Raw genomic sequence first — 23,257 nt, forward strand, 5'->3', positions numbered from 1 at the left:
AAGTGCAAAACAAATGGCAATTAAGTCTTACTGCTACTACCACCACCAAGATTCTGAGTTGTGGTTAGAGAGCACTAATACTAGAGAATACAGTTACCAATTTCAACTTTTAAAATGTAAGTGTATTGTACTTACACTCTTTTAATAACTTGCTATGGCTCAAGATCAAAATCTTGAACATGACCTTGAAGATTCTTCACAGTCTGGTTCCTTCAGACCTCCCGGCTGCCTCCAGCTTTCTAATCTCTTTCAGAGTAGTGAAGTTCTTCAAAAGTAAGTGCCCACTCTTCTCACAGGACACCTAGAAACAGTTTCTCTTCCCCTGTGCTACTAAACAACAACTCATTTTTCAGATCTCAGCTCAACTTTTTCAGAGAAACTTTCTCTGACCAAGAGAAACTTTCTCTGGACCAAGTCACACCTTCCCTATAATTAATATTCTGATACAACTTTCCTTCATAGAGCTCTTGAAATAGAGCTGTAGCTTCACATTTAAATTAATTTGCATTGTAATACTGTATTCATTGTAATACTGTTTACAAGTTCTTCAAAGCAGGGAGCACACTGTGCCCACAACCTAGCCAACTGTCTGCACAGGCACTTAAGGGTCTTTTGAATGACTGAATAAATTGAAATCAACAAACACTGAAATTAAAGAATTCCTGACTAAATAAACTAAAATGAAAAAATACTAAAAAAATTTCTAAACCTGATGACTTCAGATAAAAATTGGGTATGTAAATGTAAAATAATATTACAAATATGTTTGTTTTGCTTCAAAGGCTAGCTGGTGTTCATCAAGCCTGATAGAAATAACGCACAGAAATATATTTAACACATACACTCACAGATAGCTGCACTCTTTAAAGAGAAGAATCTGTAAGAGCACAGAAACCAAAGTAAATGATAGTCCTTTTACACCTCTGATTTAAATTCTAATGTGTATGGTCTGATTTTTATAACATAATCAACAACACTTATCTGACACTTTTATATTATACTAAGGAGTTTCAGTTTGCATAGAAAATCTGTGGTAAATGAATACTAATAACAATAACCAACTAAAATATGTGCTTTGTGGCTTCTTTGGGAAGTACACACACTGCAGTATTTTAAACCAAGACATACCTACAATTGCCTTAAAGAGTGACCTTTTTATGGATTGAACTCTTATATGTAAAGTGTTCCCTAAGTAAAAATTTTGACCCCCTGTGACTCTATTTTGACCCCAAATGGCTCTATTAATTCACAACAAGCCAGAAAAAAACTATCTGGAAAGCTCCAACCAAAAAGGGCAACAGGTTTGCAATATATCTTAGCCTAAAACCTTTATTTGCTAGATTTGAGACATTTTGATAGGTTTTTGTCTATATTTGATATTTTACAAATCTGATGACTCCTAAACAATTTTACCCTCACAAGCAACATGACACATAAAAAAACCTAAAAATTAATTCCTTCCCTTGTTGTCTTAAAGTATGTTAAATTTTAAAATATATATTTATAATAGAATCAAGCCATTGGGACCATCCAGTCCAGGAATAGTAAATGTTTGGCAGATTATGTGACCATCCCCATGATGAATGTGAATAAATCAATCTTTAGCATTATTTCCTTCTGACCAAGAAAGTCCACCGACCCACCTGGTCCCAGCGGATAAGGTAGAGATCAATAAGTAAGAAAAGCACAGCCATTTTAACGTCAAAGCATCTGCTGCTAATAGTTGTGAGGAGGTAGCCAACAACTTCAGGTAAAGCTTTCTCTTCTCTGTTGGAAAGGAAATCTTTATACTGGACACTGTCCTTTGAACCTTAAAGAGGACATCTGGTGAAGATCTTTTAATTCTCCACAGAGGTAGATGGACCATAACCTGACTCAACATATATTTCCAACATTATCATTTAAGGGGTGGAGGTATAGCTGAAAATCCCATGAATGTACCTCAATGTGAGCTCAGGAACATGCAGAAGGAGGTTTTCAGGAATTCTGGCACTGACCAGGCAGGAATAATCCAAGATAACGGAAACCCCAGTCACAAAACACTATGATTTCACACATTTGGATGCTATCATCTATTCCCATTGTTCTCATTCTACCTTCACCAAATTTACGGAGAGACTAGACGAAAGTGTCTGGCCCACAAGTCAGCCGCTCAGTTCTCATAGTACATGAATAAGATGATATTTAATTCCTCAGTGAACTTTCCAGGTAATTCATCATCTTCAGATCCAATCAAGGTTAAATCTCTGCTTAAACAAATCTAAGGTAAATTTTTAAGATGACTAAAGGTCTTCCCCTTAGCAACAGGGAACGGGGGCTCCCCTAACAAAACTTTCAAATCAAACCTTTACTAGATTTATATTAGCAACATAGAGCAAAATGTAAAAACTATAAACAGTACTGATTTTTTTCTTTAGAAGCTTCTTTGCTGTCCTTTTCAGAATGAAACTAAATTTTTCCAAAATTCAGGTTTTAAAAATACATACTTCCAAAATCATTTCTCCAATTATTCTCATTTACTTGGCTTTAATTTTCTTCTGAACTAGAAATAAGATCACAGAACTCAGTACACTGCAAAAGCATGCAAATACTAAATCAAAGTTGGAAGAGCATAATTTTTTTTCTTTTTTTTTTTTTTTTTTTTTGTGGTGGGACCCTTGCAGGTGGCCGGGGAAAGAACCAGAGCTGCATAAGCTGCAGGCAGCCTCGCAGCCCAGAGCTCAACCACTGCGCCACTAGGGGAGGCCCGATCATAATTTTTTAAAAGATTTTTTTCAATATTTATTTATTTATGCATATAAGAACTGGGATGTAGGCCAGAGGTAGGGGGGGGTGGGGGTTGAGAGGATTCCCCAGAGACAGAGTGGGGAGAAGAACAGGCAGATCTACTGAAATACACTGCTGAGGGGAGCAGCGGGTAAGACAGGAGAGGTCTGCTGTGCCATGTGGGTAGCTCCTTGGCCTAGCAGTGCTGGCGAGAGCTTAACAGTACCGAGACTTAACCCCTTGTGCCACCAGGGAGGCCCAGAACATCATAATTTTAAGGAAAACTCAGAGGGAAAAAATGGAGGGAAATAACCAAAGAGTTAACAAATATGGAATGCAAGATTAGAAAAACTTATTTAAATTTTCTGTGGTTTTTCAATTTTCCGCAACAAATATTGTTCTGTTCAGATTCTTTACTTGTAAGAAACACACCCTTTCGGTTATCTTATGACAAACAGGATTTATCATAAAGACATAGTGTCACAAAGGAAATCTCACAGAAAACAAACAATGGGAACCAGAATTGTGCTGAGCCCTTCAAGGTCTGGTCCTGGAGTCAATTCCTCTAGAACCTCACAAGGAGAGTACGCAGAGCTGCCTGCCTCAGGGCTACAGCACACAGTGTGCACCCTAGTCCATGTCTGTTTTCCCACTCACTATCAGTCCTGAACATTCTTTCTTTGCTTTCATATTAAACTCCACATTCCTTCCATTTGAAGTATGAAGTATACAGTGTGGTTGTGGTACAAGAAGTTAAGGAAAACAGGCAGTTTTTGCTTAAAGGTTTATACTAATTGGAGCCTCCCCAGTGGTGCAGTGGGTGGAATGCAGCACTGTGAAGCTGTCCGCAGCCTCTGCAGGGCGGGTTTGATTCCTGGCTGGCCGGCGAGGGTCCCACATGGTGCAGCAGACCTCTCCTGCTTGCTTCTCCCCTCAGCAGTGTATTTCGTCAGTCTGCCTGTTCTGCTCCCTGCTCTGTCTCTGGTGAATCCTCTCACCCTCTAGTGCCTCTCGCCTGTATCCCAGCTCTTATATAAAAATAAAGAAATCTTTTTAAAAAAAGGTTTATACTAATTATTTTAGATTATAAACTGCATACATGTGATTTTTTGAAATGATTCAATAGTATAGCGAAGGGTATACTATTCCTCTTCCCTGAAATTTTCTTTTGAGTGGGGAAGGTAATCCATAGAAGAAAAATTTACATTTATGTTTCTAACTATCATAAAAGTATTTTTATTTTTCTTTCTGGCTTATTTCACTGAGCATGATCCCTTCCAGAAAAATACCGGATGATCTCACTCATAGCAGGAATCTAGAAAACTTAAATAAGGGACCAGGAAAATGAATAACTATAAGAAAGTGAAAATCATAATCAACAAATAACTATGAACCAGAGACACTCTATGAGGGGTATGGGAGCGGGGAGGGGAGGGATTGGGGTCAAAATAAGGGGGTTGCAATTGTATGGGGAATATAAAAATAAAATTTTTAAAAAAAAGTATTTTTACAAAGTATAATGCCGTAGTTCTTTTCCTCATTTTATTACATAATAAATACATAAACAAGTATTATGTACAACTAGAAAACACAGATAATCAAAACAAATAGGTTACTTTTAAATTATTTTATATCATAGCAGAGAAATAATATGAAGCACTTCAAGACTCATTAGTTTTATTTTAAATGAATAGTCTTCTGAACTTCACTGTCCACAGAGTACATAAATTTATATCGGCAACCTATTTGATGTTTAAGGTTTTTTTTTGATGTTTAAGATTTTAATTATTGAATATCCTCGAGCTCTCTCGCAACTTCTTGATATGGGCAGTTATCTCAGATGTGGTTTTGAAATTCTTTTAATTTCAAAATTTTTCTTCAAAGATACTCCAAAATGAACATAGAAGTTGTTTTAAGTAGAGTCACTTTACTTCCTGTATATCTTTCCTATGTTCTTGCCCCACATAAGCTACTTCTTAGAGGAAGCAGCTCAAAACAGTGTATATCAAAGTAATGGCGCTGTGTGCACTTATTCAAAACACAGACCACACTCTAAATCTCGAGTCACTCTCTTAAAGCTCTGCAGGCTCAGGAATATGTGTAAGAACATCTTATTTCTGCACCCCTTCAACACAGAAAATAATTTGTAAGAAAACTATTTTTAAAAACTGTTTTTAAAACTATTTTTAACTAATTTAAGAATTGGGCCTCCCTAGTGGTGCAAAGGGTGCAACCTACGAAGCTATCTGCAACCACTGCAGCACAAGTTTGATCCCTGGCCAGGGAGCTACTCACATGGCACAGCAGATCTCTCCTGTCTTGCCCACTGCTCCCCTCAGCAGTGTATTTCAGTCGCTCTGCCTATTCTGTTCCCCACTCTGTCTCTGGTGAATCCCCTACACCTCTAGCCTGTATCACAGTTCTTGTAGGCATAAATAAATAAATCTTAAAAAAAAAAATTGTGTGTATATTTTTCCAATTAAAGAAACTTTTCTACTAACTAAACTGGGATTAGAAGAATAGATTGTCCTCCAGCTTACTTTTCTTATGTAGTAAATATATCTTCGAGATCTTGATATGCCACAGGTATAAGGCAGGAAGAATGTCCACATTCTAAGTAATTTCTAAATTACCTTTATAATCAGAGAAATCTATAATTAGAGAAAACAGGAATGAGTAACAAATGTTTTAGTTCTGCTATTTTTTCTTACTTCAAGTATACTTTGAACAGATTTTGGAACTTAATGTTGGGGATACTACTTTTACTACTGTGCTGGTAAATACCTGTGTAGGAAACACCCTTGGCTTGGGATTTGGAAGTTAATTGCCAAGCTTCTAAATTGGTTAATTGGTTTAATTAGTTTTCATGTTTTGGAAGGACATGAAACATTTACTAACTCTTAAAAGCAACTCTGTATGTTCACACATTACATCAGTCAAGCAGCTGTATATAAAGAATAATTTGAATTTGGCATGAAGAAATAAGTAGTTTCCAGATTAACTGAAATTCTTTATTTTGTGTTCATAGTCCATTCCTATTTATAGCAAACTAAAAACTGTATTTTACTACATAATTAGAATTAAAATATTTTTACTGATTTTAATAGAATGTTGAAATATTCAACAAGTTTCCAAATAATCTCTATACTTGAGAAATCATGAAGTTTTAAGTTCAATATCTTTATTATCATGTCTCTTAACAGAGGATTTATTCCTGCCAATGTAAAGTAATTTTACTTCAAAAAGCCATTCAACTGATTTTAAAATGCACACTTTATTTATAGATATGTAAGATATATACTAAATTCTCAGGAGTTTATATATTTAAAAAACAAAACTTCATTGACAATACTTTTATTTCTACTAACTTATATAATTTAGCCAAGAATATTACCATATTTTAAGTCAGTATAAACGAAGATAATTGTGTTAGAAGTTAAACAAAATTAATACTATTGCTTCTAGAATTTTATATGTAGTAGAAAGTTCTTTGTTAAAACAATAGTTCATGTCTAGTCCTTGTCCTCTTCTCATTTCATGACTCTGGCAACTTACCTCCCAATTCTATTTCTCACTCTATACCATTTACAAATGTGAAACACACCACAGAAAGCTTCTGCAATGGACTACATGAGTAAAAAGAATGAAGAAAACAACAAATCAGAACATTCCTTGGACGATTTAAAAAAAACAGGAATCACATTTGAAAACCTAGTCATTTTAATTATGAAATATTAATTGATCTAAACTGCTTTCACAATACTTATGGTCCTTAGGTGCTATATGTAAATTCAATCACTTCAAATGTATAAGAAATTTTGTAAACCTTTGTAAACTAAATAGTTCTAGCTTTTATCAAGTACAAATCTGTGATAGAACTGGCCAAGTGAAGTCCTATATGGAAGAACCAATTTTAAGACCCTCCTGGATTTTCTCCGAAAATTAATAATTTCTCCTTCAGAGAAAAGCAGACAAAGGAAAAGAGAAAGAGAGGAAAAGGAGGGGGGTAGGAGGGGAGGAAGAAGCAGGGAAGGGGAGAGGAGAGGAGCTGAGTTTGCTAACCCAGTGAAGCACCAATGAGTAGGTCTGAGAGCAGGGTAAAGGGATGAAGTCTTAAGGTGCCAAATTTAAGTGAAGTTTCTTGGGACCAAGCAATGAACCAAAATATGAAGCAAGAACCTGATGTCTTAATTTCACCTCTAGCACAGGAAGAATTATACTAACAGTAGAAAATAACACTCTGATTTCTGCATCTTCTAAGCCTTGGCACACACACTATCATTTGGGTCCCCTCCAAGAATCACAGGGCCTGTCTCTTCTGCTAAGTGATGGTGCCAAACAGGGACTCAGGAAACCCAGCAGAAAGAAAGCGTCACCTACACGTATACAATTGGCCTGCTCACAAGTTTTGAAATTGTGAAGGTAGAAAGTGGCAAACGCCATTCCAGGACCTCAAAAAATGTGGCCTTTATTACAGTTGACTTTGGGTTTACAAGTGTTTTGTAAGTTTTAGACATGTGTAGTCACACTTCCAATGGTCCAATGGAAATGATATCATTTTAGTCCATTTTCCCAATTACTGCTTTTTTTTTTTTTTTTTGGTGGAACCCTCGCTGGCAGCTGGGGAACGAACCAGCGCTGCAGATGCTGCGGGCAGCCTCCTCGCAGCCCAGCGCTCAACCGCTGTGCCACCAGGGGAGGCCCAAACCAAATCAGTGCTATCACCCAGGAACACTAAAAAGTGAAAGCATGCTATGTAGATAGAAATGTGAGTTTTAATAAATTAATCTTAAACAAAAATAACGATATGAAAAGGTTTCATCTAAAGATGCAATGTCATTCATTCCTTCCCTACTACAGTCCTCTCTAAGGAGTTTCTCTAATGCTAAGCAGTTAGAAGCAGACACAGGAAAATTTATGCTACATGGCAGAATGAAGAACAAAAAACCCCTACATAACAGCCTCACTGCATTAAATCAGACAGACACTCCGTTTGCCTTCAGAGTGCACCCAAACATACCACCACACCCAGAAGTGTTTATAATGGGTCCTAAGTGCAGTTCCTTCCTCCTTTGTGACTCACCCTTCCCCAAGCTCTCCAAATAGTTCCACAGTAGGAAGGCAAAGAGATCTAAGCATTAGGAAACCTGTTGTTCTATGTCCCCTGTGTGTATATAGAAAGAGCTGGTTAATAAAGCTTAACTTACAGTACCCCTTGCAATAAAACTCTTCAATTAGGCTAAAGCACTTCAAGTGGCGGGAAGATAGGTAAGGATGGGCTTCTCACTGCTTTGTTCTAAACACCACTTAGAGCAACTTTCCGCCTACCTTTCCACTCCTGCACCTCTACACAGCAGCTCTTCAGAAAAGGCATAGGCCTGTGCATTCTCCTCAAAACACAGGACAGCAAACACTATTTCCTCAGCAAATTGGTGAATTGGTGAGTTACAAAACATAGGGTTCTTAGTTTACTACCTACAGGTTCTTGATACCAAGTATCCAAGTGATACATTCAGTACTTCAGCTAAATTAGGGAAAACAAGTTTGTCACATGTAACACTTACCAGCAAGAGTCTCTCAGCCTTTGAATTTGCAGGTTCCTAGTAATAAACTGCCAAATAAAGTTAAGTTCTCAGTTTTTTATAAATAAGTTCATTATAAATTACATTAATATAAATCTATTCTAATTATTAAAATCACAGCAGAACAAAAAAAAAAATGGAAACAATAACCTCATAATTCCTAACTATGGTCATCTTGTATATGCCCTGCTGATCTTTTCCCAGTGAACATTCTACATGACTAATATTAGGGTGTACCTATATTTTCATTTTGATTTTTCTCAGTTAGAAGACTTCCATTTCTCCCACAGAGTTTGTTCATAACATTGCAAAACAGTCTTGTAAATTAGTTTTCTATTGCTGTGTAAAAAATAACTACAAACTTAGAGGCTTTAAAACAACACTTATTTATTAGTTTACAACCATGGAGGTCAGAAGTCCAGGTGGGGTCAACTGGGTTCTTTGGTTAGGGCCTCTCAAGGCCAAAATCAAGGTGCCAGCCAGGCTGGGCTCTTATCTCAGGAAGAATCTGCTTCCAGGTTGTTGGTAGTTCATTCCCTGCAGTTGTAGGACTGAGGTCCTTTCCTTGGTGGGCATCAGCCGAGAACCTCTCTGCTCCTAAAGCCACCTGCCCTCCTCTCACATGGCCCAATCCATCTGCACGCCAGCAACCAGTGACAAGCCTTTCTTGTCCCTCAAATCTCTCAGGCCTCCAATGCTGCTGCAAGCCAGAGAAAAACCTGTTTGTAAAGGTTCATGAGGTTAGAATAGGTCCGCCTGAATAATCTCCTTTTTGACTAACTCAAAGTCAAGTGATTCTTAGCCTTAATTACAGCGGGAAAATCTTGTTTGCCATACAACAGGACATAATCATGGACATATTATCTCATCATATTCAAAATCCCAGGGATTAAGGTAGGAAGCCATAGGGCCATTTTTAGAATTCTACCTACCACACTTCCGCATCACAATAGAAAATGTATTTCTAAACTGGGTGGAAGTCAAAAAGCCTAAAGGTGATCTAGCCACCGGACTAGAAAAGTTCTAAGTCCTTTCCAATCCTAAAATGCTAAAAACTAATATTTAAACTTGCTAGAGAAATAAAATGTAAGGCTATTTTAAAACTTACGAAGAATATAAATTATGTGAATTTTAAAATTAGTTAAATCAAAAAAGGAACTGAAGTTTCTTATATTTAAGAAAATAAAAAGAATTTTTGTAAAACTGTCACCTTTTGGAGGACCGATTTTGCAGTTGTAACAAGAGGTGGAACATTTAGGGAAGAATGAAGCATGAACATGGAAATAAAAGTGCCATTTTCGTGCTAAGTCATAAGGCCTGGGAAAACCAGAAGTAAAGAACTCTGAATCAGTGACAATTTCCATACCACAAAACTGCAGTTTGATTCTAGGTGTGAAATACAAGGTCAATGAGCCAAATGAAAAAGTAGGTCATATACAGGCTCTTCCACCCAAGGTTCCTCGAGGAAAAAGAGGACTAAGCCTGCATCCCTGAGATCAGGCTGGCAGAGCTTTCAGCTCACTTACTTTGGGATTAAGACAGTGTCCATCCCCACCACACAATCTAGCACAAAACAAAAAAAGAAAGTGACATAAAGTACATATCAAATAAATATTTAAGTGTAGTGTAACAGACCATAAATATGTTTGTTAGCTTAAGGAACTTTACCTCCTAGACCAAGAAGAGGACTCTTCCTAGAGCTCAGCTTACAAAGGAGCTAAACCGGGCCCCCCTGGTGGCACAAGGGGTTAAGACGCGACCTGTGAAGCTATCAGCAGCCACTGCAGCACAAGTTCGATCCCCAGCCAGGGAGGTGACACACATGGCACAGCAGACCTCTCCTGACTTGCCTGCTGCTCCCCTCAGCAGTATATTTCAGTCAATCTGGCTGTTGTGTTCCCCACTCTGTCTCTGGTGAATGCAAACCCACCCCCCCACACACACACACACACACGCACCCCTCTGGCCTGTACCCCAGCTCTTGTATACATAAATAAGTAAATCTTTAAAAAAAAAAAAAGGAGCTAAACCTGCCAGCAGGCTGACACTGGACCCCAGGTGTGGCAAGCTCCAAAGGGCTATATAACAGTTTCCAGGAGGGACAGAAGAAAGTGAGGGCAGGCAACAGAAGCATTAAGACCAAAAAAAAAAAAAAAAAAAAAAAAAGTCCGTCAAATATTAGTGGAACTGAATTTTGCTGAAATTTTTCATCTCAAAGTGATAACTTATACAATGGCAAATATGCCAAGAGAAGTAGATCCAGTTCCTTAGCAGAATTCCAAAGACTTGTTCCCAGCAAAATAAGCCAAGGAGTTTGCCTATTGGTATTAACTAGTAGAAAGAGCAAGCACATTGATAGCTGTGAATAATACCATGGAATGAGCAACTCCCAACAGTCATAAATATGAAACACTAGCTAGAGTTTCCACTCTGTCAAATACACAGTGTAGTGTTTTCCACAGCTTTAGGAATCTCATTCATTACTCTCTTCTATGATGGAAACTTAGTGGGGGAACAAATGTGTATCTGTCACCTTAAAAAGAAATTGTATTCAACTATCCAAGTCAAAATTCCTTTGCACAAAAACAAAAATTGTACTCAAAGTGAAAGCAATTTACACTACAATTCAGAAAAGCATCTCATTCTACATCTAAACAATGGCTATTACCCTTCACCTAATAAAGAGATGTGAGGAGCCGCATTTACTATACTTTCAGAACCGGATCAGTACAATTTTAGCACAACTAAGCAAACACTAAGGTAATGGTTTAATTGACAGGTAGCAACCATTGTTAAAATTTCTATTTATATTGTTATACCACTTCTAAAATGTATTTGTTCTTTCTAGCTCCCTAAACCTCTGGGAAGGTAGAAAGGCAAGTGGTATTATCCCCATCTTGTCTTCAAAGAGGAAGAACTGAAACTTACTGAGATCAAGTGATTTGCCCAAGAGCTTTGAAGTAACAGTGCCTGGATTCAAACCAGATTTTCTGACCTCTTGTCCTTCCTGATCTTTCTGTCTTTAGAATATCTGCACTTAAACAGTATTGACAGTAAAATGAAAGAAGATACTTTTAAAACTGCATCACATTTTTCCTTTTATTTATACTGGAGAAAGTAACAGAATACCTTATGTTAAAAAAACATTGATTTTTATAAAAATCCTGAAAAAACAAAGCAATACAAGAAAACAAAAATATCCAATTATCCAATATTCTAAACAGACTATGTCCTTAACAGTCAAATAAAATATTTGATACATTAATAATTTACACATTCATATAAGCTCTGTTCTGCATATTTCAATAACCTATGCTATTCAAAAATGACATTATTTTATGCTTAAATATAATTCCAAGTGATCTTTAACACTAGAGAAATGGAACTAAAGGAATTTAAACTTCAAATAATCGTGAATATACACTGATTTATTTTTACACTCTCTAGGTAACAGTGTCTGTATACTATAAATACTTAAATGATGCACACTGACTTTTTAAGAAGTATATTCTCCAATAAATGGCTGAATAATAATAACTTCAAACAAGTGTATTTCTCAGTTATAAAGCAAAGTTTAATCAGTCCACAAACAGGAAAGTATTTACTTAGCAGAACACTGAAATTGAGCATCTTTCAAAGTGTGGTCTACACACCACTATCACAGGTATAGACTTCACTGGCTCAGGACCAATGTGGGTGACAGAATCTACTGGCAGTTCCTTCTAAAGTTCCAGATCATTCAGTATTGGCCCGCAGCAGGGAGCATGAAGCAAGTAGGAAAATGTCCATGAGGGGTCTGTGCCAAAGCCCTGGTCCCTGGCTCAGCCCTGTGACAGGGTCAGCAATGTTCAAGTGCTCACACACCCTGCAGCCACTGCCTCAAACACCAACCTCTTCCCACCTGCCCCCACCCCTTCAATGCTGCTCTTTCCCTAGAGAGATTCAGGATAAAAAGACCACTTCTGCAGATCAGATGACCACTGGGTTCCCATTTTCTTCCTGTCCTTCATACAGTTTCCTTCCTAAATAAATACCTTGACATGTGTGTTTTTAAGTGACTCATTTTATTTTTTATATTATTAATGAAGTACCATTGTTGTAATCCTTGTTAATACTTTGACAATATAGGATTTCTCCCTTGGACTTATTCATTTTAAACAAATATTAACAATTAACACAAATATTTCATGGATGGATGTGACAAAAATCATCAAGATTACACATTAATATTACTGAAGTTTAAGAGATAATACTATTATGTACAGTGTAAGATAAAGAAGTCTGAAGAACTGGAAAACATTCCTTCCAACTCTGCTACATAAGTCATCTAACATCTAAGTCCCCTCCCACCACTGTTACACTGTAGATGTCTTATTCTGTGTGATGGATTCTATAGCATTTGAAGCTAAAATATAATGTCTCCAACTCACTTTCATAAGTTTCAGTTAAATTTATATATATATATATATATATTTCATTCTTTCCTGGATCACTGTACCCATTTCTTTAAGCCTCAGATTAAGAAACTCACCCTACAGGCTGACAGTTGCTAGGGGAAGAGAGGTGGGAAGCATTGTACCCAAAATGGGTACATTTTGGAGTGATGAAAATGTTTCAGAACCAAGTAGAGACAGTGATTACACACTTGGAGCTGCTTGTCTTTCTCATCTTTGCTTTCCCCCAGCATAGCGTAGACAAGAAATGCTTTTTTATTAAATGAAAAACAGAGACCACCTATCTCCCTTGGGGTGCAAGGTTAGAGCAGATGATCTTCTGAAGACCCAGGATATATAGAAGACCAGGAGGGCATGTATGTATTAGCTGGAAAGCCAAAGAGCAGAAAGAGTGCTGTTCCTCTGGTTATAAAGGACAAAAATGAAGGGTACCTAGGTGAGATTTTCAGTAGTGATAATAAGAACCAACACTGAGTGCATCCTAAACTATACTTAACACCATTTTCAAGTGAGGAAATGACAGCCTGAGGTCACAAAGCTGATTACTGGGAGCAGAGCAATTCAAACCCAGGTCACCCTGCCTGCTGAACCTGAGCCCCTAACACTAACCCTTTACCCTGCCCCTTTAGATGGCTCTAGGCACAGTTTCAAAAGCTATGAATGGACATTCTTTGGCCCACAATTTGCCTTTTCTAAGACTGAAAAAGCACTCTATTTCCCGTACTTATTTAATTATCCATTATCATAAATGCCATTTATATTTCATAAGTGCTTTTTTAAAATATAAAATGTTCCTTTTAAAAAAGGGACTCACACACACAAAAAAAAGATGAATCATAAAAAAGACTTATTTTTAAAAATATCCCTCACACAAAAATCAGTGTTTGTGGGTTTCTCCTCATGGGTAGGGCTGGAGAGATCAGAGTGTGCTGGCCTTGCCAGAGCCAAATGCAAGGCCTCCCCACCCTGCACAGGGCAGTGCCACAGCAGGAACACCAAAGAATAACAAGAACCAGCTAGAGGAAAGAATTAGTCAAAATTCATTGAGATTTTAAAAAATCGTTTGTGCATCTGAAAGGGACAACCTACTACAGAGGTAATGTCAAACCTTGATACATAACAATGAGATCAATACTAAAAACATACTATCCCCCTAAAAAACATATATATATTCTCTTAGAGACACACACACCAACTTTTAGATATACTGGAATCTCAGAACTAACTTCATCCATATGGCCTTCTTAATATCTAAAACCAGGGATGATGATAATACACTGGGTGAACATTCATATTGAACAAAAAAGTAAGGCAAAAGGGAAAATATGACAGGTAATATGATGAAAAATGTAGAATTCAAGACAAAAGTTATAATGGGGAAAACTGGAGCCTTTTATACCAATAGCTACACTTCTTTACAATGAATGTAAGACAGTCAAGAATTTTAATGAATCAATTATAAAATTAAATACAAAACAAAACCATTTCAAAACAAAACCATTTGAAATATAAGGGAAGGTGACAGAAACACAACCATGTTTTATGTCTATGTGAGAGACAAAAAGTAGCAAAATTATATGTTTTTTTTAAAAGATTTATTTATGCATACAGGCCAGAGATATGGGGGTGAGAGGATTCACCACAGACAGAGTGGGGAGCAAAACAGGCAGATCTACTGAAATACACTGCTGAGGGGAGCAGTGGGTGAGAAGAGGTCTGCTGTGCCATGTGAGTAGCTCCCTGGCGGGAGATTGAACTCATGCTGCAGTGGCTGCGGACTGCTTCATGATGCTGCGTCTTAACCCCTTGCACCACCAGGGAGGCCCACAAAGTAGCAAAATTAAAGGTGTAAATCTCCTAAAGACAGGTATAAATAAGACACCAATAGAAAATGGTCAGAGGACACAGAACAGATAATTCCTGAGACATGAAGTCAATGGCAATAGCTTAGAAATATGTTCACACTGCCTAGAAATCAAAAACACAGTCTTAAAGCAATACTCTTTTTCTAGATTAATGAGCATTTTAAATAACACTATTCATTATTGGAAGGAACTAGGGAATGCAACAATTTCATACACTGCTGGGAAGGAAGCAAACCCATTACAAACTGATTTCAAGAGTTCCCATGAAAGGCCTGTCATCCCACCCCCACCCCCCCAAAATCCCTCCCTTTCTTTCTTTTCTTTTTTGGTATATGGCTTAAGGTACAAATTCCACAGCTTTAAATTTGATATTATATCAGTTCACAACAGAAAAAGACAAGATTTCCAGAATCAGGCTCCCAGCTCTCCTCTTATTAATTATGGTATCATGGGCAGGTGAATTCTTGGAACATCATCTATAAAACGATAGCAGTAGTACCCACTTTTTACAGTTGCTATAAGGACCAAATGAGTCAATGTAAAGCACTTAGAATAACGCCTGGGACATACATGCTCAAGGAATACTGGCAGGCCTCCCTGGTGGCGCAAGGGGTTAAGCACCGCACTATGAAGCAATCCACAGCCTCTGTAGCACGAGTTCAATCCCCAGCCAGCCAGGAAGCAACCCACAAGGCACAGCAGACCTCTCCTGTCTAGACTGCTGCTCCCCTCAGCAGTGTATTTCACTCAGCCTGCCTGTTCCGCTCCCCACTCTTGTCTCTGGTGAATCCTCTCACCCCCCGCATCTCTGGCCTGTACCCCAGCTCTTGTATGTGTGGGTGGGTAAATAATAAAAAAAAAAAAAAAAAAGAGGGCCTCCCCAGTGGCGCAGTGGTTGAGCGCTGGGTTGCAAAGCTGCCCGCAGCCTCTGCAGCACCAGTTCGATCCCCGGCCACCAGGTGAGGGTCCCACATGGCGCTCAGACCTCTCCTGCCGCCCGCTGCTCCCCTCAGCAGTGTACTTCTGTCCTTCTGCCTGTTCTGCTCCCTGCTCTGGCTCTGGTGAATTCTCTCACCCTCCCGTGCTTCTGACTGTACCCAATGCTTGTACAAATAAATAAATAAATCTTTGAAAAAAAAAAAAAAAGAAAGAAAGAAATACTGGCTACTGGCAGTGGGATTTCTTCAAGTAATTTCTTAAGCAATTCAGCAGCATTTACTGAGTATTCCTAATGGGATACTTATATCTGCTCAAAACATTTCAAATTACTTATAATTTTAAGTACAAAGTTTATTAGAATCAGCTATGAGTCAAAGCTTGTGCCTTTGGTATTACTGTTGCATCAAATGCTGACCAAATAAAGAGGCAAATAGAATCTTTAAAAAACAAAGAGCATAACCAGCGGTTATGGCAAGGTAAACAGCATTGCAGATGATGTGTTTTACTATTTATTTTGAACTATATTTCATTTCCTACAAGGAACATGCATGATTTTTATGGGGTGAAATTAAATACTATTTTAAAACAATAGATAGTCATTTAGCTTAACTGGTTTAGTCATGTACCTCTTTCTCTCCAGGGCACTTACCAGGTCTGAGTTTATTATGTAATCACAGTTCATCACACCCCATCCCTTGCCAGAGCTTTAGTTACTCAACTACAGGGATCCAGGTTTTATGCATCTCTACAGAGACTGTGCCATTTGGAATAAAGAAGTCAATGTCTACAGTATTCAAGGTTTCTGAGAATAAAAAAATTCCAACAGACAAAACTGCTTTTGTAACTACAAACAAGTTATTTTATTCTTGTGCTTTTATGCTATGATTTCAGCATAAAGCCTGAAAAGTTATATAAAGCTTTTAATTGTTCTAAGACTAGAAAAATGAGCCAATATTCACAAATTATCCTATCATTCTATTTTTAATTTCAATAAGTACATATCAATCATCCATTTTTAGGCAAACTCCCTAAAGAAATAAATTTGCTTCTCTCACATGAATAAGCTCATGCATTCTTATATCCCTTAAGAATCAGGACAGGCAAATGTTTGAGTCATCTTTAACAGGGCAATAAAGGCTTCCAAATGACAGCGATGAAACTGGGAATACATGAGTTACAGTGTCTAAATCTAACATTTTCAACTCTAGATTTCTTCACCACAGATACAACAGTAAGTTAAACAGGGCTGATGAGAACAAAATTTTGCTGGCTATTAGTTAATTCTGGTGGGAAAGGAAAGAGGAGACGAATGAACTTGTTAAATCACTAACCGGAAAACTTCTGAAAATGAAACTTCACTGCCTCCAGTCAGAGATCTCCATAAAGATTGGTTTAGGCTTATTGAGTAATTCAAATTTTTTATTCAAGGAAAGAGTGAGAGAGACAGACAGACAGACATACAGAAAACATGCTGCCACCCTCTAACTCCTTTCACTGAAATTCTTGTCTATACATCAATCTGCACCATCCCCTTACCCTACCACCAAAGTTCCTTTCTAAATTTGACGCATCTTCAGTGGGCTACATAATGTTCCAGCTTCACACCCCGCTGCTTGCTGCTCTTCTGCCTGGGAAGTCTTTCAAACTGTGTGTCTAGCCCAGACCCCAGCTTTACCATTACACCTTTTCCCTGACCTCATCCTGCACATGCACACTCTCAGTGCACACGTCTATTATACACACATAGTATGTGCACACTTGTTTATTATAGCCTTGACATGCTATGTTATTGTAATCACATGTCTCACTCTTACTATTCTTTATTTCTTCAATTAAAAATTGATTTACTGACTGGGGTGATGGATGCTAACTAATCTTAAAATTCTTGAAGACTATGAATTGTCCCATCATTATAGAAAATTTAGAACATATAAAAAACATATCACAAAAGTAAAAACAGACATGACCCACCCAGCTGACAATAATTCCTGACCAATTCTATTTCAAATACACCCCACACTTCTCCCACCCACCTATGCCCCATCAATTATCGTGAAGCAAACCCCAGACTTCACATCATTTCATTTGGAAAAGAATATTACAATATTACAAGAGAAATAGAATATATTATAATAGAAATACCAATACCTCTAAATGTTTCTCTGAAAGGCAAAAACTACTGATAAACATAACTATATCACTACCATTGTCACATTTAAATCTTTTTAAATAAAACTACAATATCACTTTTACCTTTTTACAGTTGTTTAATCAGGGTCTAAGTGAAGTCTACCATTGTGACTGATAATGTCTCCGAAATCTCTTTTAATGTTCATTTTTTTCCTCCACTTTTTTCTTCTTGTAATTTATTGAATTACAGGTTATTTGTCCTATAGTTTCCCACAATGAGGATTTTATTCACTATACCCCCAAATTCCTCTATTCTCTGTATTTTCTGGAAAATGGTTAAACCTAGAGGTCTGTCATATTCAGGATTGGTCCATCTGGCCAGACTATTAGTAGGCAGCAATAACTATTTCCATCAGGAAATAAATTATATCTGGTTATCTTTCTTTTTGAGACATTAATAGTTACTTATAATCACTGCCAATAAACTCTAGGTCAATTAATTCATTAGGAGTTACAAAATTCTGATATACTAATTGTATCATCCATTCTTCCCCTGTTAGCTGGGATAAAAATACCTTTTATAAAAGTGAAACTTCCCCCTTACCGAATATTTGGTAACCCTGAGGAAAAACACGACATTTCATTTTTTCTCTTTATTTTCACCATCTGGAAAGAACATCAGTTCCCAAACATCTTCCAAAAGTGACGAATTATTTTTTGTAATCATTATTATCACTCATGGATCTCAAGATTTCAGTGAATCTTGAATAATGATAATGTTACCATTATTGCTGATTAAACTGTCCCATAGCATCTTGTCTGCCCCCATCTTGGAATTATCCATAACTTCAAAGAGGACCTAACGATTGAACCGAACTTATGTGCTTCATGAGTGTTTTCCAAACTAAACAAAGCAATTGCTGCAAGGTCCAGTTCTTGAACTAATAATTTCAAATCTGAAAAATGCATGTGATGTACAATATATAAAGATACACAATCATTACTCCACTCTTAAAAGAAATATTTTAAATCCTTAACTACTCATCATTGTTATAATAACGGATTTTCAAATATGCCTAAATCCCTGAGTGGAAAACACAAAGCTCTAATTCTCAAAATCACAACTGAAACAAAATTATACTTTGGCCTTTACGCATTCTAAACATGGCAACCTTCTGTTCTTAGTGGGAACCAAAAGAGGTTTTTTTGGAGAGTTTATTCACAGTTACTTCATTTGTAACTGATTTCTTTTTAGAAATACCAATTTCTTTTCAGGGTACTATGACATTAATGACATACTTTAGAACATATGTGATTGCTGATTTATAATTTTATTGCCCCATTTTAAGCATAGCCTATAGAAAGGGCAGAAAAAATAATCACTGCAGAACATCCCAAGTCAGAGATTAACAATCAAGAATTTACTCAGCTACAAATGTTAAACATGAAGCACAATTTGAAGTGGAACTCCCCCTTCCAAAATGTCTTTTTAAAATACCAGTTAATGGACCTCCCTGGTGGCACAGCGGGTTGAGCACAGCGCAATGAAGCTGTCCACAGTCTCTGAAGTGCGGGTTCGATTCCTGGCCAGCCAGAGAGATTCCCACATGGCACAGCAGACCTCTCCTGTCATGCCTGCCGCTCCCCTCAGCAGTGCTTTTGGTCCTTCTGCCTGTTCTGCTCCCCACTCTGTCTCTGGTGAATCCTCTCACCCTCCCTCACCTCTGGCCTGTACCCCAGCTATTGTATAAATAAAAAATAAATCTTTAAAAATAAATAAAATAAAATAAAATACTGGTTAACACACTTCTACTAGTTCTGGAACAAGAGCCCTTAACTTTGATTACTCAAATTTCCTATGTGGACTAGGTGAAAATGGAATATGACTATTGTCAATATCCATATAATCGTACATATAATTGACTTGATTTGAAATAGCATTAATAGTTATTTAATTATCCCTTTTGAAAATCTGAAGCACCAATTCTGTAATTAAAAATAAATGTAAAAATAAAAATTGTCTTGTAGTTAAAATATGTAGTCATCCAGATTTTACTAATACATCCTCAACTGTGTATTACTCACCATCTATAATTGTGAACTACATTTATTATGTAATTTATATAAACACATACTCCCCACTTAATGAATTCTAGACTCATTGGCATATTTATTACAATGGTAGTATTCAGAACATTTTATATGACTTCTCTGGCATGTAGTCTGCATATAGTTATAATTTAGCATGTTAAGTTAATATGCCATATTTCACAGAAAATATTCACATACCTCAGCCTATTGCTAGTGTCTTCAGATACTTAAATAAATACATAAAGAAAAGTATTTATGAAATACACATAAGAAAAACTTTTTCTCAAGTCAAAGTTGTAGAAATCATGACCATTTCCATGATAATGATCAAGATATAATAACATAAACTTGAAAGCCACAAATTAGGTTGATAAATACACTGTATAAAATATAACCACTTCCTAGATATCAAAAGTCACCATAAAGTCATAGGACAAATAAGCAACAAGAAAAAATATTATTCACATTAATAGAGCTAATTTGCCTCACAAAAAGTACATACAAGTGAATAGGAAAAAGAACCAAAAGCTAAATAGAATAAATGGAAAGGGTAAACTGTTCATAGAAAAGACCATGCAAATGGCTCTTAAAAACATGTAAAAATACTCAACTTCACTTTGAATAAGAGAAATACAAATTTAAACCATCCTGAGATACCGTATATACCTCTGAGGTGACCAAAGATTTAAAAAATGTGAAAAGAGCTTTCCTGATTGATATGGCTGAGTTCGATCCCCAGCCAGAGAGCTAAGCCATATCCTTTCCTGTCTGGCCTGCTGCTCCCTTCAGCAGTATATTTCAGTGAATATACCTGTTCTGCACCCCATTCTGTCTCTGGTGAATCCTCTCACCCCCTGGCCTAAACTCCAGTTCTTCTACACAAAAATTAAAAAGAAAAACAACATTAAAAAAAAAGTGAAATAGACTTTCAATGAAAGCATGAGAAAAACAAAATTTCTCACATATCACAAAATTCCATTTATGCCTATTATTATTTTTAAAAAGATATGCATGGAAGGAAATTTAACAACATTCTTCAAAATTACAAATGCATGCACTCTTGAATCCAGCAACTCCCCTTTTAGGAACTGATTCTACAACTGTATACATACACACAGAAAAGAGACAAGGGCTTATTCATCAGCATTGCATATTACAGCAAAAGATCTGAACAGGGATGCTCTGAATGAGCCAAGATATTTACAGTTAACAAAAAAAAAGATGAAGAATAGTGAGAATAGTGGGCTATCACCTCTATAAAGAATATTTATATTCAGATTTGCTTATGAGCTTACATAGACTCTTTTTGGAGGCATAAGCAACTGACATGGTGGGAAGGGGCAGGGAGGCTAAAGAACTCAGATTGGGGGAAGGCTATTTAGCTGGTTTTGATCCTTTCAAATATTAAGTCACCGACTATACTGTCTATTTAAAAGCAAATAAAATTCTAAACATGTTTAAAGGAAAAAGAAAAAAAAAGATGTTCAATCTTAACAATATGCACACACGTAAATCTGACCTGAGTGATTATGGCTTATAGATTGAAAAGCAAAAGTCATCTCTTTCCCCTGTACATTCATTTTATTCTATCAATGCTAGGCTTGGTTTTATTAACCATTACATGCATTTATTTTCATTTAAAACTTTTATAAAACTTATCCCAATATTTAACTTAGCTATCCTTTTATTTAAATTGCAAACTACAGTCTCTTTTCCCCCACAATTTCCTTTAAGTCCAAGAAAAATCATTCTAGCAATAGGTGGAGAAAAATTCTGAGTTAACTCAAGAGAAAAGGCAGATTAATCAGTATTCTCACCCAAAACTTAATCATCTTGGAAAAAATTTTACAATTCCTTTTTAATTACGCCAGTGCACAACTAAGCCATTTGAGCATTACATCTCCTTTTCGTTTCTGACTCTTCATGTTTTTTAAAATAACGTTTAATTTAGTAACAGAATTTTGATGATACTGCCATTCTTCTAACTTGCCAAATTAGCTAAATCCCAACATCTGCAGCCAGGCTGTTTCTCAAGACTTCTGTTTCCCTGCCAAGTAAAGACAGGCCCTGAGTACTGAAGGTGCTCACGGAGGCCGGGCCGGAGAGCAGCGCCGAAGGCGTGCTCGTCCCGCACGGATCCGTCCCACAGGTGACCCCTACACGGATCACCGGCAAGCACCTGCCCACCTTCACGATCACTTCCACCGTTTGGGGCTTTGTCCTAGCGATCACACCCGACTCCATCAGCCTCACTCAGGAATCAGGTTTTCTGTGTCTCCGAGGCCACCCCACGAAGCCCAGCGAGCCCACCAGCGCCAAGGCTCCGCGCGTTGTGCCCACGCCGGGTCCGGAGTCCAGAGCGGGGGCGCCGCGCCCGCGGCCCTGCCCACGGAGACCCGGGCTCCAAGCCCGGCCGGGCCCGCAGCCCCCGCGCCGGAGGGGCACCTGCCGGCCCCCGCGGTTCTGTGGGCGAGCCCCGGGAGAGGGGCGGGTGGAGGTCGCTGGAGAAGACAGCGCCGTGGGGGATAACCCAGAAACACCGGGGAGGGGGGATTCGATCGCGAAGGCCGGGAGAACTGGGGGTGAGGGGTGGCACCACGTCCCGGCGAGGCCCGGGGGCGCCGCTGGGGGCGGGGGGACCCCGCGGTCAGGGGACCCGCGCGGAGCTCCCGCCGCAGAGCGGAAGAGCAGCCGCGGCCCACGAAGCCCGACGGCTGGCGGGAGACCGAGGAGGGCGGGCGGGCGGGCGGGCGGGCAGCCGCGGACCCCGCGCGTCCCTCGGGGGAGGCACCTGGACGCGCACCTCCGCGGGACTCACCGCGCCGGCGACGGCGACCGAGGCGGGGCAGGGCGACGAGGGGCCGGGTGCGTCCTGCCTCCACAAGCGAGACTTAAGGGTCTTCATGGCCGAGTCTGGACAGTCCGGCGACCGGAGAGCGCGGCGCGCCCGACCCGCGCGCGGACCTGGGGGTGCGCGGGCAGCGAGCGCGCCGGGAGGCGGCGGGGCGCGGGCGCTCGGACCCCACCTGCCACCTGGGCCACCGCGGCCGACGGCTCGGGGCGGCGCCCTGGCTCCGCCCGCAGCCAATCAGCCCGCGGCCCTGGAGGGGGCGGGGCCGAATGTAGCCAATAGGATTCCGGGAAGGGGGAGGGACTTCCCTTTCAAACTTAATAACCCCCTTCCTCTCCCTGCCGGGGAAGTTTGGGCTGCAGCTGGGGGAGCTGCGGGGCGAAGGGAGAGTGGCGGGGAGTCTCGAGCGCTGGTCTCCAGGCCTTCCACGCCCGCCTGCCTGGGTGGTGGAGCCTCGGGTCTAAAGAGAGCGCGGGCTACGCCTGGTCTCCTGTTTCTCCGACTCCCGCGTGCCCTTTCTAAGTAAAGCGCCCTTCCTTCCGCTGGTCCTAGAAAGGGCGCCCGGTTACCTGCACACAC

General features: G+C 38.9%; 1 protein-coding gene across 2 annotated transcripts in view; it reads right to left on the reverse strand.

Annotated features, from left to right (window-relative positions):
• Positions 1-22,732, reverse strand: part of UACA (uveal autoantigen with coiled-coil domains and ankyrin repeats) — a gene marked incomplete at both ends in the record, with an annotated part of 78,974 nt that extends 56,242 nt beyond the window's left edge. For both annotated transcript variants that reach the window (XM_084239666.1, XM_084239665.1), the window contains one exon: positions 22,646-22,732. In XM_084239666.1, the coding sequence (XP_084095792.1) occupies positions 22,646-22,732 (87 nt within the window). The remainder of the gene's footprint in view (positions 1-22,645) is intronic.
• Between the last annotated feature and the right edge of the window lie 525 nt (positions 22,733-23,257).

This window comes from Talpa europaea, assembly GCF_964194135.1.
Source record: "Talpa europaea genome assembly, chromosome: 8".
NCBI lineage: Eukaryota > Metazoa > Chordata > Mammalia > Eulipotyphla > Talpidae > Talpa > Talpa europaea.